Raw genomic sequence first — 11,445 nt, 5'->3', positions numbered from 1 at the left:
CAGCCGCCTTCATTTCAGGGCTCAGTTACAGTCTCTGAGCTTAGGATTCTGTGTTCCTCTTCGGAGTCCCATATCTAAGGATCCAGTTGCCACTGTAGGTGCAGGACTCAGGTGTAAGGCTCACTATAGCCTGGCTTCCCAGACACCACCGAAACCACATACAGCTCACCTCCTAAAGCCACCCCTCTGTGACTATCCCATGATCCAAACCAACAGCTGTCTCCACTGCCCCCTGCTCACATGGCAGCCTGCGTGACCTGCTCAGAACTCAAATCTGATTATGTCCCCTGATGCCAAAAGCCCCTTAATGGTTTAGAGGCAACTAATGGCTTCCTTCCCAGAGCTTAAGCAGTAAGGCCTCCACCCAGAATGTGGCCTGTGCACAGGGCCTGGTCCCTGGCCTCTAGCCAGTGATTCAAGTGCCTTACTGGTAGGTTCACAGGGCCTGCTGACTACATAGGGCTTGTGGGTTTGTCAAGTCCTGGAGCTATGACACCCACACAAGTGGGGCCAGGTGCCCCTCAGCTTGAGCCTCAAGGAGCCGTCTTACTGGGCAAGCCTGACAAGAGGCCTGGGGTGGGGCAGGGGAACTGGCCCTGCAGCGTCCAGAACTGGCTCTACAGGGTGAGGGCAGACTGTCCACTTGCCAGGGCTCCTGACTACCCCACCTCCCATCCCAGCCAATCAGGGTTCAGAGCCAGACAGCTCTGAGGTAGCATGCCCTGAGGCACCTGGGCAGCAGGAAGGAGGCTGAGACAGTGATGTACAAAGAGGGGCTGTATTACAGAGGTGGGTATGGGGGAGGGACGATGGAGAGAAAAAATAGTGTGGAAGGTGTCAGTCTTCCTTCAGGCTCCCAAATACAGCAGCTGGCACGCTCTGCTGTTCCAGTCGGACTTCTGTGGGAGAAGGTAGGGTTGAGGTGGTTACTCCTCTGGGGGTAGGATGGAGAGTGGCCCACCTCTACCCTTGACCCCTGGGCAGGCCGCCCACTGACCATTGGGCTCCAGATCCATCTCATCCTCGTCCTCTTCCTCGCCCAGCTGGATCTCCTCGGGATTGGCCTGCTGAGCCAGCTCTGCCAGCTCCTCCCTGGATGCATCACTCCTAGAGTTGGGGAGGGAAGGTGGTCTCAGTGGTACTCCCTCCCCCGCAGCCTCCCCAAACACCCCTTCCCTAAGAAGGACTGGACCGTGCACCCTCCTGTCCTCACCTTACAAAGAAGATCTTGCTCTGGGCCCTAGGGGGCTGGTCCCGCTCTGCCTCAGCTGCTAGCTGCTCTGCCCGCTGTTCTAGCAACTTCATGTCATCCATGCCGCTCTGCCCAGGAGCCAGGTCAGACACTGTGGGGTACAGCAGACCAGTTCAGGTTGAGGTGCCCAGGACTGACTCCAGGGGCTGCCAGTCTTAGGCAGTCTAGGCTCTGAGATGGGGAAGACACTGCCCCTTGTGGCCTGGTCATGATTAGGAAAGGGAGGTTAAGCAGCTCACCGGTGCCTGTGGCACTGCCGGACACCTTGAGCATCTGTGAGGCCATGAAGTTGACCTGAGTATTGTATGTGGCCTGCACACTCCGACGTATCCTCAGCATCTCCCTGATGGTGTCCTCATTGCCGTGCCGAACCTCAAAGTCCTTCCATGTTTGCCAGAATGCCCCAGTTGTCTGTGGTGGGGTGCAGGCATGTGGGTGATCTAGGTGCTTGATGTAAATCCCCATTGCCCACCCGTACCTTTCCGAACCCATACCCATCCCTACCCTGGGATCACAGATCTGGGAGCAGAAACTGTAGATGGCCCGGGCACGGTCAATTTCACCAAGTTTGCACTCCATGTCTGCAAACCGCAGGCACATCTCCCGGGCATGCTCGTCAGACAGCACCTGGTACCGTGTGGTTAGAGAGAATGGGGGTGGTGGTGGTCAGTACCTGGCTTCAGGAAGGCCTTTTGCCATTCTCTACACAGGCAGGCTTTCTGCGATCCTTCTGTCTGCCTGAACCCCAACCCCATATACTAGTGGTAGGTACCTCAATGGCCTTCTGGTAGATGCCACGAGTGTGGGTGACACCATAGATCTCAGCAGCCCGCTTGATGTAGATGTTGAACATATCATACTGCTGGGCTGGCTCCACTGCCCTGGTAGCGCGATCATACACAGCCATGGCATGACGGGCAAGGCCCCACTCCTCCTCCAGCTGTGCATAGAGCAGGTATAGCGCTTCACAGGACAAGAGGGTCTAGTTAGCAGTTCAAAGCTCAGCCCATGCCGCCCATCCCAATGTCCCGTGACAGCCCAGATTTCTCACTCTTGGCATATTTGGGCGGGCAGCCATCTAGTGCCTGCTCGAAGAGGTCCCGTGCGCGTTCCAGCTTGCGGCCCCCGTAGCGGGCAATGAATTTGGTCAGGTAGGTACTCCAGATGTCTGACACGTTGGGCCATTTGAACAGTGATATGCCACGCTCGTATGCCTGTTTCCAAGGGAGATATGGAGGTGTCAGCACCCAGATGCCCTTGGTTCATGTCTTCCATAAGCCTGCGCTGGACCCCTTCTCCCTCACCAACTACAAGGGCCCAAGGTATAGGAACAACAGGGACCTTCTAAACTTCATGGATGAGGTAGCTCCTAACCTCTACAGACACAGGCACCCAATATTCTAGGAAAGGGTTCACATTCCTAGGCAGGATCGGGGACATGTGAATAAATGCAGTCTCCTACCTGTGTATCTGCCTATGGCCATCACAAACACAAACACACCCACCACTGTATCCACCTACTCCCTATCACTTGAATAAAAACCAACGGGAGCTGCACACATGGCGCCCACATTTATTCTATTTCACACAAGTACCTGGAGAAAGACTCAGTACCAGGCTATGGGGGAAGTGCCCATATCCCACAGCATCCATGCACCGAGGCCCTGATACCCAGTGTTTTACCATGCAAGCATTTATTTGAAAAAGAGGAAATAGACTTAAATGATATTATATGGGTAAGCCTAACCAGTAATGACTGGTGACTTTACAAGAGATCAAGGACCAAGATGTTGCTCAGTGGTAAGAGCCCCTGCTTCAAATGCCCAAAGTCCTGGGTCCCATACATAGCACTGCTAAAAGGAATAAAAACAGAACCATGATAGTTACTGTTGTCAGTTTACCAGGATTCTAGAGTCAGATTAATAGGATTCTAGAATTACCTAAGGACAGATTTTAATGTCTTACTTATGTTAACTGAGACAGGAAGATCCATCCTAAATGTGTGTGTATGGTGGGGAGGTACCATCCCATGGGCGGTGATCCTAGACTACATAAAAGAAGAAACTGCGCTAATCGCTGGCATTCGCCCTCTCTGCTTCCTGACTGCAGGTGCATCGGGAATAGCCATAGGATGTTTCCATTGCCATGCCTGCCACAATGCAATAAATCCTCTAAATGGGAGCCAGAATAAACTCTTCCTGCCTTAGCTTGCCTTTGTCAGATGTTCTGTCCCGACAACAGCGAGAATAACTAAGCCAAACCCCTATCCCATGGTCCTGATGTGTCTAAACACAGGCACATAGACAGTGCTAGAGAGAGGACATCTGCAGACCACGAGGAACCCTTATTGTGCCTTGGCCTTGACTTGCAGCCTTAGTGCATGCCTCACCTTAAAGCTCTCCTCAAAGTACTTGTGCTCCTCCAGGAACATGGCATAGTTGATGACGATCTGCGGTGTGGCTATGCGCAGATCCAGGATTCGGTCATATACAGCTTTGGTTGACTGTGGGGACAGAAATAGGTCAGGGAATGCTCCACTCTGGGGCTGGCAACCAGCTCTGCCTCACCCCTGTCCATGGCAGCTGACCTGGAAGGTGCCCAGACTTTCCTCCAAGTCGGCAAGCATGGACCACACCTTCAGCGACTTGTATACACGGTTCTGCACTGGCTCTGAACCATCAAAGTACTCAGCCCTGCGGGCAGGCAACGCTGTAGCTTTCTGTGGAGAGACAGTGGCAGAGGCAATGAGACACTGAGAGGCTGTCCTGGGCCCCAGCACCCACCCCTGGCTGGCCTTCACATCCTTACCCGCAACAGCTTCAAGGCCTCATCATAATTCTCATGCCGGAGCTCCAGCTCCCCACACTGGCACCACACGCTTGCCAAGTCATCCACTTGCTTGAAGTTTACCTTGGTGGCCTTCTCTAGGATGACACGGGCCTATGGTGATGGGCAGAGACTGAGTGAGACCCTGCCACTTGACCACCCCTAAGTTCCATGGTGAAAAGACCTGTATGCAGATGCATGCATAAATGTAACTCACTTACATCATCTAGCTGTCCATTATCTTCATAAAACTTGGCAAATGCAACCCACAGCGTGTGGGGCTTGCCTGTGGCCTTGAAAGGGTCCACTGTCTGCACAGCCTCTGTGTATGTGTTGATAATCTGGAAGAGGAGGATCAAATAGGTGAGGGCAGAGTTTGGCCATGGCAGCTCTAAGAGGCAGGGCAACATGGGCTGGGGGACCATCACGTACCTCACGGGGGCGGCCCTGATGCAGGGCCACACGCTTGTGCCACTCATGGACATGGTGTGGGTTCTGGCGCAGCAGGACACTGTTGAGGAGTAGGGGCCGCCGGCTAATGAGCTGCTCGAAGCGGGCCAGGCGCAACTCCAGGTCCACGTCATCTGGGAGCCAAACACGTTCATGAAGCTAGGAAGGTTGGAGGTGACAGCACAGGCCCTTGGCTACCTGTCTTTAAGCTTCCTTTCCTCTAAGCCCAATGTTATAGACCCTAAAGAGCCAGGCTGACCACCCTGTACCTAGCTCCAGCCCTCCTGCCGCGCCTGTATACAATTATGGCTACTCCAGGATACCCTGACCTTGATGTCCACCCAGCCTCTCTGTTTGCCTGTCTGTTCCACCGCAATGGCTGGAATTCAACCTTCTCCCCCCAGTCCACTATCCCACATCGTACCCTCCTCCTCACGCCCCAGTTCAGAAGAAGTCTCCATCTTTGCTGCAATCATGCTCTCCTCAAACTGGGCATAGCTGTCGAACACCTGGGTGAAGTCCCGCACAGTCATCACAGTGCGGACAGCCTCCTCATACACGTCCCGAGCCTGTGCGGTTCAGACACAGTGTGAAGAAAAGTACAGAGGAGAGGCATGAGAGCCCACCCACAAGGACCCACTGCCAGCAACCGAGGGCTACCAAGTGCTGAGCACAGAGTGGAGCTGGCCTGCTCCTGCCCTGCCCTGCATGACTGGAGCTGCAGGGCCTCCTTTATAAGCTGGGTAGTCCCCTGTGCAGCACCATCTCAAGACTTACGTGAGACACCTCAATAAGGCACTGGTCATGAAAGAACAGGTGAGTGCCAGGCGGTGGTAACACACACCTTTAATCGTAGTACTCGTGAGGCAGGGGCAGGTGGATCTCTATGAGTTTGAGGCCAGCCTGGTCTACAAAGTGAGTTCTAGGATAGCCAGAGCTACACAGAGAAACCCTGTCCTGAAAACCAACCAATCAACCAACCAACCAACCAACCAAACAAACAAACAGACAAACAATTGATCAGTGATGCTTCAGCTCCCACAGAACTCTGAGCCCAGCTTGCTGAAGCTATTTTTTCCTAATTGCAACACTCCCTTCTGGAGGAGGAAGGAGGCCCCTAAGGCTCAGAAAATATATGAAACTTACAAGATTTACAAGACCCCTCCAAACAAGCTCTCAACAGGACACTCACACTTACAAGGTCCCAGACTACATTGCGAGGAGATAAGAGAAGCAGACCCCGAGTCAGCCCATCCTGAAAGTTAGCCTCTCTCCAGGGCCCTGCTCCCATCCTTACTGCCGGGGTGGAAACGTGGACTATGTGATGTGTCACACAGCACGTGGTTGTTTCCTGGCCGTGCACTCTGAGTGTCCTCCAGAGACCCACCTCACAGCAGAGCCTAGGTACCCACATACCTTCTCGAAGTGGCCACTGCGGATGTAGTAGTCAGCCAGCGAGCACCACAGCTTGCCCAACTGGTCGGTGAAGCGGGTGAGTCCACCACGGATTATGGCATCTACATTGAGGGACTGTACCTTGTCCGGGTTCTGGGAGATAAGGTCGCAGAGCTCATGCCACAGCTGCAGGACACAGGGTGTTGGGGACATCTCAGTCTTGGTCCAGGAGGGAGGACACCTCTCACTCAGCCTCCATATTCCACCAGACCCACCTGGTAGTTGGACTTGCCGGCCTTGGACACAAAGCGCTCGTCGTTCACCACGGTGGCCAGGCGTTGTGCAGCCTCATCCAGCCGGTCACTGGATTTCAGGTACTCGATGTACTCCTCAGCACTCTCAGGACTGAGCTGGAGAAGACCCACCCCACTGGTGAACAGGGCTGCACGAGATGACATTTCTCTCCTGTCTAAGTGACTGACTCAAGGCCTCCCAACCCTATTTACAAGTCTTTTAGCAAACAGCCAGCTCAACTCAGCCCGCCTCAGCTCTCTGGTGGTGCAGCCTGGGCTCAACAGTTCAGTCTCGGACCTTGGTCTCGATACCATGGGTCTAGCTTGGCTATAGCACTTCTGCTGGTCAATATAACTATGAACCCGGCAGACTCTAGAATCACCTCAGAGATGGGTCTGTAGTTACAACATGTGTGTGAAAGATTATCTGGACTATGTTAATTTATATGAGAATGCTCACGTTCCTCATGGATGGGATCACTTCCCGGGCAAGGATGCTGTATAACACGGACACGGTGGGCAGCACACAAGCGTGCATGCATGGCTGTTTTCTGATCTTGGATGTGATGTGACTACTAGCTTCTTCTCGTCTATGCACCCCTGAACTGTGAGCCAAAGCAAACCCTTCTCCCTTACATTGATTTAGGGTGTTTTGTCACAGCCACAGGAAGAGGAATTGAGACAGTAATCTAGCCTGGGCCTTTAGCCTCAGCCCTGAGTGGTCCAGTCTTGGCCGTTCCTTTAGCCTTGACACCTCCCCCAGTCACCAACCCTGTCCAATTACTTCTAAGCAGTCCGACTTAGACTCCGATGGTCAGGAAAGGACCTGCTTCTGTCACAAGCTGCTGCCCAAGCTGTAGCGTGCTAGGGAACTGACGACAACAGTTATCACAGGCCTGAGCACACATGCTCTGCCTGCTATGCTGCCCACTACATGTGTCTCTTACTCTCACCTCTTCCCATGGCCGGGGTTTCCTTCTGTTTCACATAACTGGTTCATGCATGTGTCTACCAGTTAGTCTGAAAGTCCGGTGCAGGTGCTGGTGACTGCCTTATGCACGCTCTCCCTAGCTCTCATCTCTATGCCTGCTGTGGAGCAGTTACAAGCTAAAAGCTAACTACTTAAAAACCAAACATAGTAAACCACAGGGGCTGGCAAGAAGGCTCAGTGTATAAAGCATTTGCCTTGCAAACGTGAGGACTGGAGCTTGAATCCTTAGAACCCACATAAACGTTGGGTAGCCATGGCAACACTGGAGCGGATCCCTGGGGCTAGAGTTCTAGCTGGTTCACTCTCAGCTCAGTAAGAGATCCTACCTCAATAAAGTGCAGAGTAATTGAGGAAGATATCCAGGGTCAACTTTGAGCCTCTACATGCCACACACCCACGCGCGCGCACACACACACACATACACAAAATCACAAATAAGCTGTTTTTATTCATAGGAGCCTCTTCCTGCAGACTCTCTGTTGCATGAGGGCCCTTATCCCAGTGAGTGAAGGTTTGGAAGCCGACGCGGCAATTGGACTGTTCAGTGGTGCTTACCTTGAGGAAGCGACGGTAGCCTCTCACAGCAGTCTCAGGCAGTGGGTGGGAGCGTAGGAAGCGGAGGTACAGGGGCCAGATGCGAGAGTGCTGTGTGATGGGTAGGGCCCGGAGGGCACGATCAAAGGTGCGGCGGGTGTGTGTTACTCGTCCCTGGTCCATGAGGAACTGGCAGTAGTCTAGCCACAGACGTGGCATCTGGAAATAATGGAGAGTAATGGGCCAGGTCTGAGCCACAGGCTCCATGGCCTGCTTGCCATCCATACCTAGGGCATAAGGGCAGCAGGGAGACGAGGCCTCATTACCCCTCACTGAGCTCTGTAAATGGGCCCAATAAATTCGTTAGTTCCTCAAGTCGGTGGAACATTTGGGTGGACCTATACTGTTTTGTTGGAGCACTGTAAGGAAGGGGTAGACATCTGTTTACATATCCCTGGGGAAATAGCTCCTACTGCATAGCCCCTCTCCAGCTCCCCACCTTGTGCATGAACACAAAGGCCCTCTCATGGCAGTTGTTGACATCTTCATAGGCAGGATCAGTCACGCAGCGATGCTTCACTTGTGCCCGGCGTGCCTTCAGATAGCGGTACCAGAGTTTGTAGCTAGAGAGCGGGAAAGACAGAAACAATGGCTCATGAAACCCCGGAATCCTTCCTTTGCTCTGAGGAGGGGTGAGCGAGATCACGAGGAAGGGAAAGACTGGGACACGAGAGGTGTGACCCATGGGGGCTGTGCTTCAGGAAGGGACGACACAGCAGTCACCTGGGACACATTGCCGCTTGGGCTGTGACGCATGCGGAGGGGTGGGGCTGGTGAGGAGGGTAGCACAGGAAGGGCCATTTTCACCTGCAGGGAAGCAGTTTGAGTGCCCGCTCGTACAACTGATTGAGCCGGGGTTTGGGGGCCCCCTGTTTGAACTCGATGTAGCGGAGCCAGCATTTGACGGAGAACTGATTCCTCATGATTTCTTCCTCATAGGGAAGGTCCTCCTCCTCCTGCCAGGGAAAGGGAGGAGAGGCCTGCCTTAGTCTCAGTGGAGTCATACCCTATAATGGGTCTTAGAGTCAGCCTGCACCCCATCACTTCACAACAAAAAGGCCTCAAAGAATAAAACAAACGAGAGGTTGGTGAGAAGCCCAGTGGGAAGAGGCACCTGCCACCGAGCCTGAGACCTGAGTTTAATCCTCATCGTAGGAGAGACTCAGTTCCTTAAGATGTCTTCTACTTTCCACATGCACACACGACTTACCTCTTGCACATGCTAAGATAAAAAAAAAGAAAAAGAAAAACTAAAAAGGAATGGAAAGATGGCCCAGTCAGTATGTACACACATGACTCCCTGAGTTCAGATCCCCAATGCTCATGTAAATGCCAGGCATGGCAGTGTCTACCTATAATCCCAATGTGGGGTAACCAGACAGGGGTAGATCCCTGGAGCTCACTAGTCAGCCATTTAGCTAGCCGGCAAGCTTCAGGTTCAGAGAGAAGACTGTCTCAAAAAGATGGAGAGCAGCTGAGGAATACACATTCACACACACACACACACACACACACACACACACTCAAACACTACATACACACCATACTTAAAAACAAACAGGGCTAGAGACATGGCTCAGCAGTTAAGAGCACGTACTGCTCTTGCAGAGGACTCGAACTCAGCTCCCTGTACTCAGGTCAGGCAGCTCATAACAACCTATAACTCCCGCCTCTGGCCTCTATGGACACCTGATTGACATGTATACACCCATACAAAGATACATACACAATACAATATGTACAACATAAATACATCTTTAACAAGCAAACAAACACAACACAACGAGGTCCCAGGCACGGTGTCTTCCTCTGTTGAAACAGGATTACGAGTCACTCAGACGCTACAGCAATAGTTCTCGGCCTACGGGTCACACCCCCTTTGGGGATAAAATCCTTTTCACAGGCGTCAACTAAGACCACCGTAAACCCCACCGCCCACTCCCTGGTCCCAATTCCCCCACTCTAAAAAATTCTTTGGCAATTTCATACATATATACAGTGACTTTTGGACATTTTCACCATCCATTTTCCACGCCCATGTCTTCCCCATCATCTCTAGACTTTTGTGACTCTGGCGCACATGTCCGGGCGCCAGGACTCTACCCCGTCAACAGGTGGCATCTACTCACAACACTTCTCCCCGGACATAAGGCTTTGCTCCCCCATGCTCATACTGTCAGCACCAGGCCTATCTTCATGCCAGGCCCAGACAATGAAATTTTAAAGATTTCCCCCCCAAGACAGGGTCTCACTATTTGCTCTGGCTGTCCTGGAACTCACTTTGTAGACCGCACTGACTTCAAACTCACAGAGATCTACCTGCTTCTGCTTCCCAAGTACTGGACTCAAAGGTATGTACTACCACACCTGCCTCAAAATTTTAAAGTTTTTCATTTATTTTTTTTTTTTCTTCCAGCCTCTTCTACGGAGGCACATACAGATGGATTTCTATGAGTTCAAGGGCAGACTGGTCTACAATAAGTTCCAGGCCAATCAGAGTTACATAGTGAGAACCTATCTCCAACAAAACAAAAAAACTTTTTTGTAGGTGTATACATTCATATATGCACATGTGGGAGCGGACGCTGGAAGAAGCCAGAGCTCCTCCTCAATTGTTCTCTGCCTTTTGAGACAGGGTCTCTCACTAGCATTTATGGGTGCTAGGGTTCTGAACTGAGGGCCTATGCTTGTACAGCAAGCACTTTATCAACTGAGCCAACTCCGCAGCCCCAGGTACTTAAGTCACTTGGTCCATCAAACTTCTGGCCCTTCCGGTTCTCATTACCCTGTACTTTAACTCAACGCTACCCCAGAAATTGCAAGCTAAAGGGTTTTTATCTCTGGAGCTAGGGTACACACACATATTGTTGGGGAGATATAGATCAATTGTAGAGTGCTTGCTTAGCATGCTCAAGACCCTTGGTTAAACCCCAGAAACCCACATACCAGTTATGGCTCTTAACCCAAAACACTATAAACGCAGTTTAAATATGGAGCCACTGTTTCAGCCACCAAAATTTCACCTTCTTAGGATCCCAGGGGCCATCCACATCACTAGTCTTTTCTTCATCCTTCAAGGTTCTTGTATCCCCAGAAGTCAGAACTCTAACCTGGTCACTATGTCTATCAAGATCCATACCTTTTCCCTACTATCCCCTTCCGCTCTTGACCTCCCTTGTCCCGGCCCGAGACATCAAGACCTTAACCTCAAAAGCAGCTCCTTGCTTCCACTCAGGCACTGAAGGACCCGGTTCTTTATTCCCGGCCTGATCAGTGTTTTGACATGTCGCCTTTGGCTCGTTAGGATCCCCATGGACTGGGCATGCACAATCTCGGCCATCCCCCGAAAGCCAGATTCCGAGCCGAGGAGGAATCTAGCTTCGGATCTTCCTTCACGGATCACCCTTGGCCTCGCCGCAGACTTACAAAAACAAGATCCGGCCGCTCGGGACGCGGAACCCGCGCCATCACCACCATCTTCCTGGATCCCAGGTACAGACGAGAGTTGTGCTCTGGTGGCGTCACTCACAGAAGGCCCGCCCTCTCCGGCTAGACTTTCTCTATTGGCTGCACGTCACTTTCTCTGCAGGGCCTGCTCTATCGAATTTTGTGTCGTCAAGGTTGTGACCGGAAGCAAAAAAGCG

The 11,445-nt window shown here is 52.2% G+C and overlaps 1 protein-coding gene across 1 annotated transcript; it reads right to left on the bottom strand.

Annotated features, from left to right (window-relative positions):
- Positions 1-762: 762 nt before the first annotated feature.
- Positions 763-11,337, bottom strand: Xab2 (XPA binding protein 2). The gene is made up of 19 exons (XM_057764429.1): positions 11,228-11,337; positions 8,609-8,757; positions 8,241-8,364; positions 7,763-7,960; positions 6,199-6,333; positions 5,945-6,109; positions 4,953-5,097; positions 4,511-4,662; positions 4,300-4,419; positions 4,061-4,192; positions 3,840-3,971; positions 3,642-3,755; positions 2,304-2,466; positions 2,025-2,215; positions 1,757-1,879; positions 1,492-1,663; positions 1,214-1,343; positions 998-1,107; positions 763-899 (listed from the first exon to the last, which is right to left on the bottom strand). Exons 1-19 carry the CDS (start codon positions 11,276-11,278, stop codon positions 838-840), a joined length of 2,568 nt encoding a protein of 855 aa, XP_057620412.1. The 5' UTR covers positions 11,279-11,337; the 3' UTR covers positions 763-837.
- Positions 11,338-11,445: the final 108 nt, after the last annotated feature.

Source organism: Chionomys nivalis, chromosome 3 (genome assembly GCF_950005125.1).
Source record: "Chionomys nivalis chromosome 3, mChiNiv1.1, whole genome shotgun sequence".
NCBI lineage: Eukaryota > Metazoa > Chordata > Mammalia > Rodentia > Cricetidae > Chionomys > Chionomys nivalis.
The sequence above is the reverse complement of the archived record's forward strand: the minus strand, read 5'-3'. Positions and strand labels throughout refer to the sequence as shown.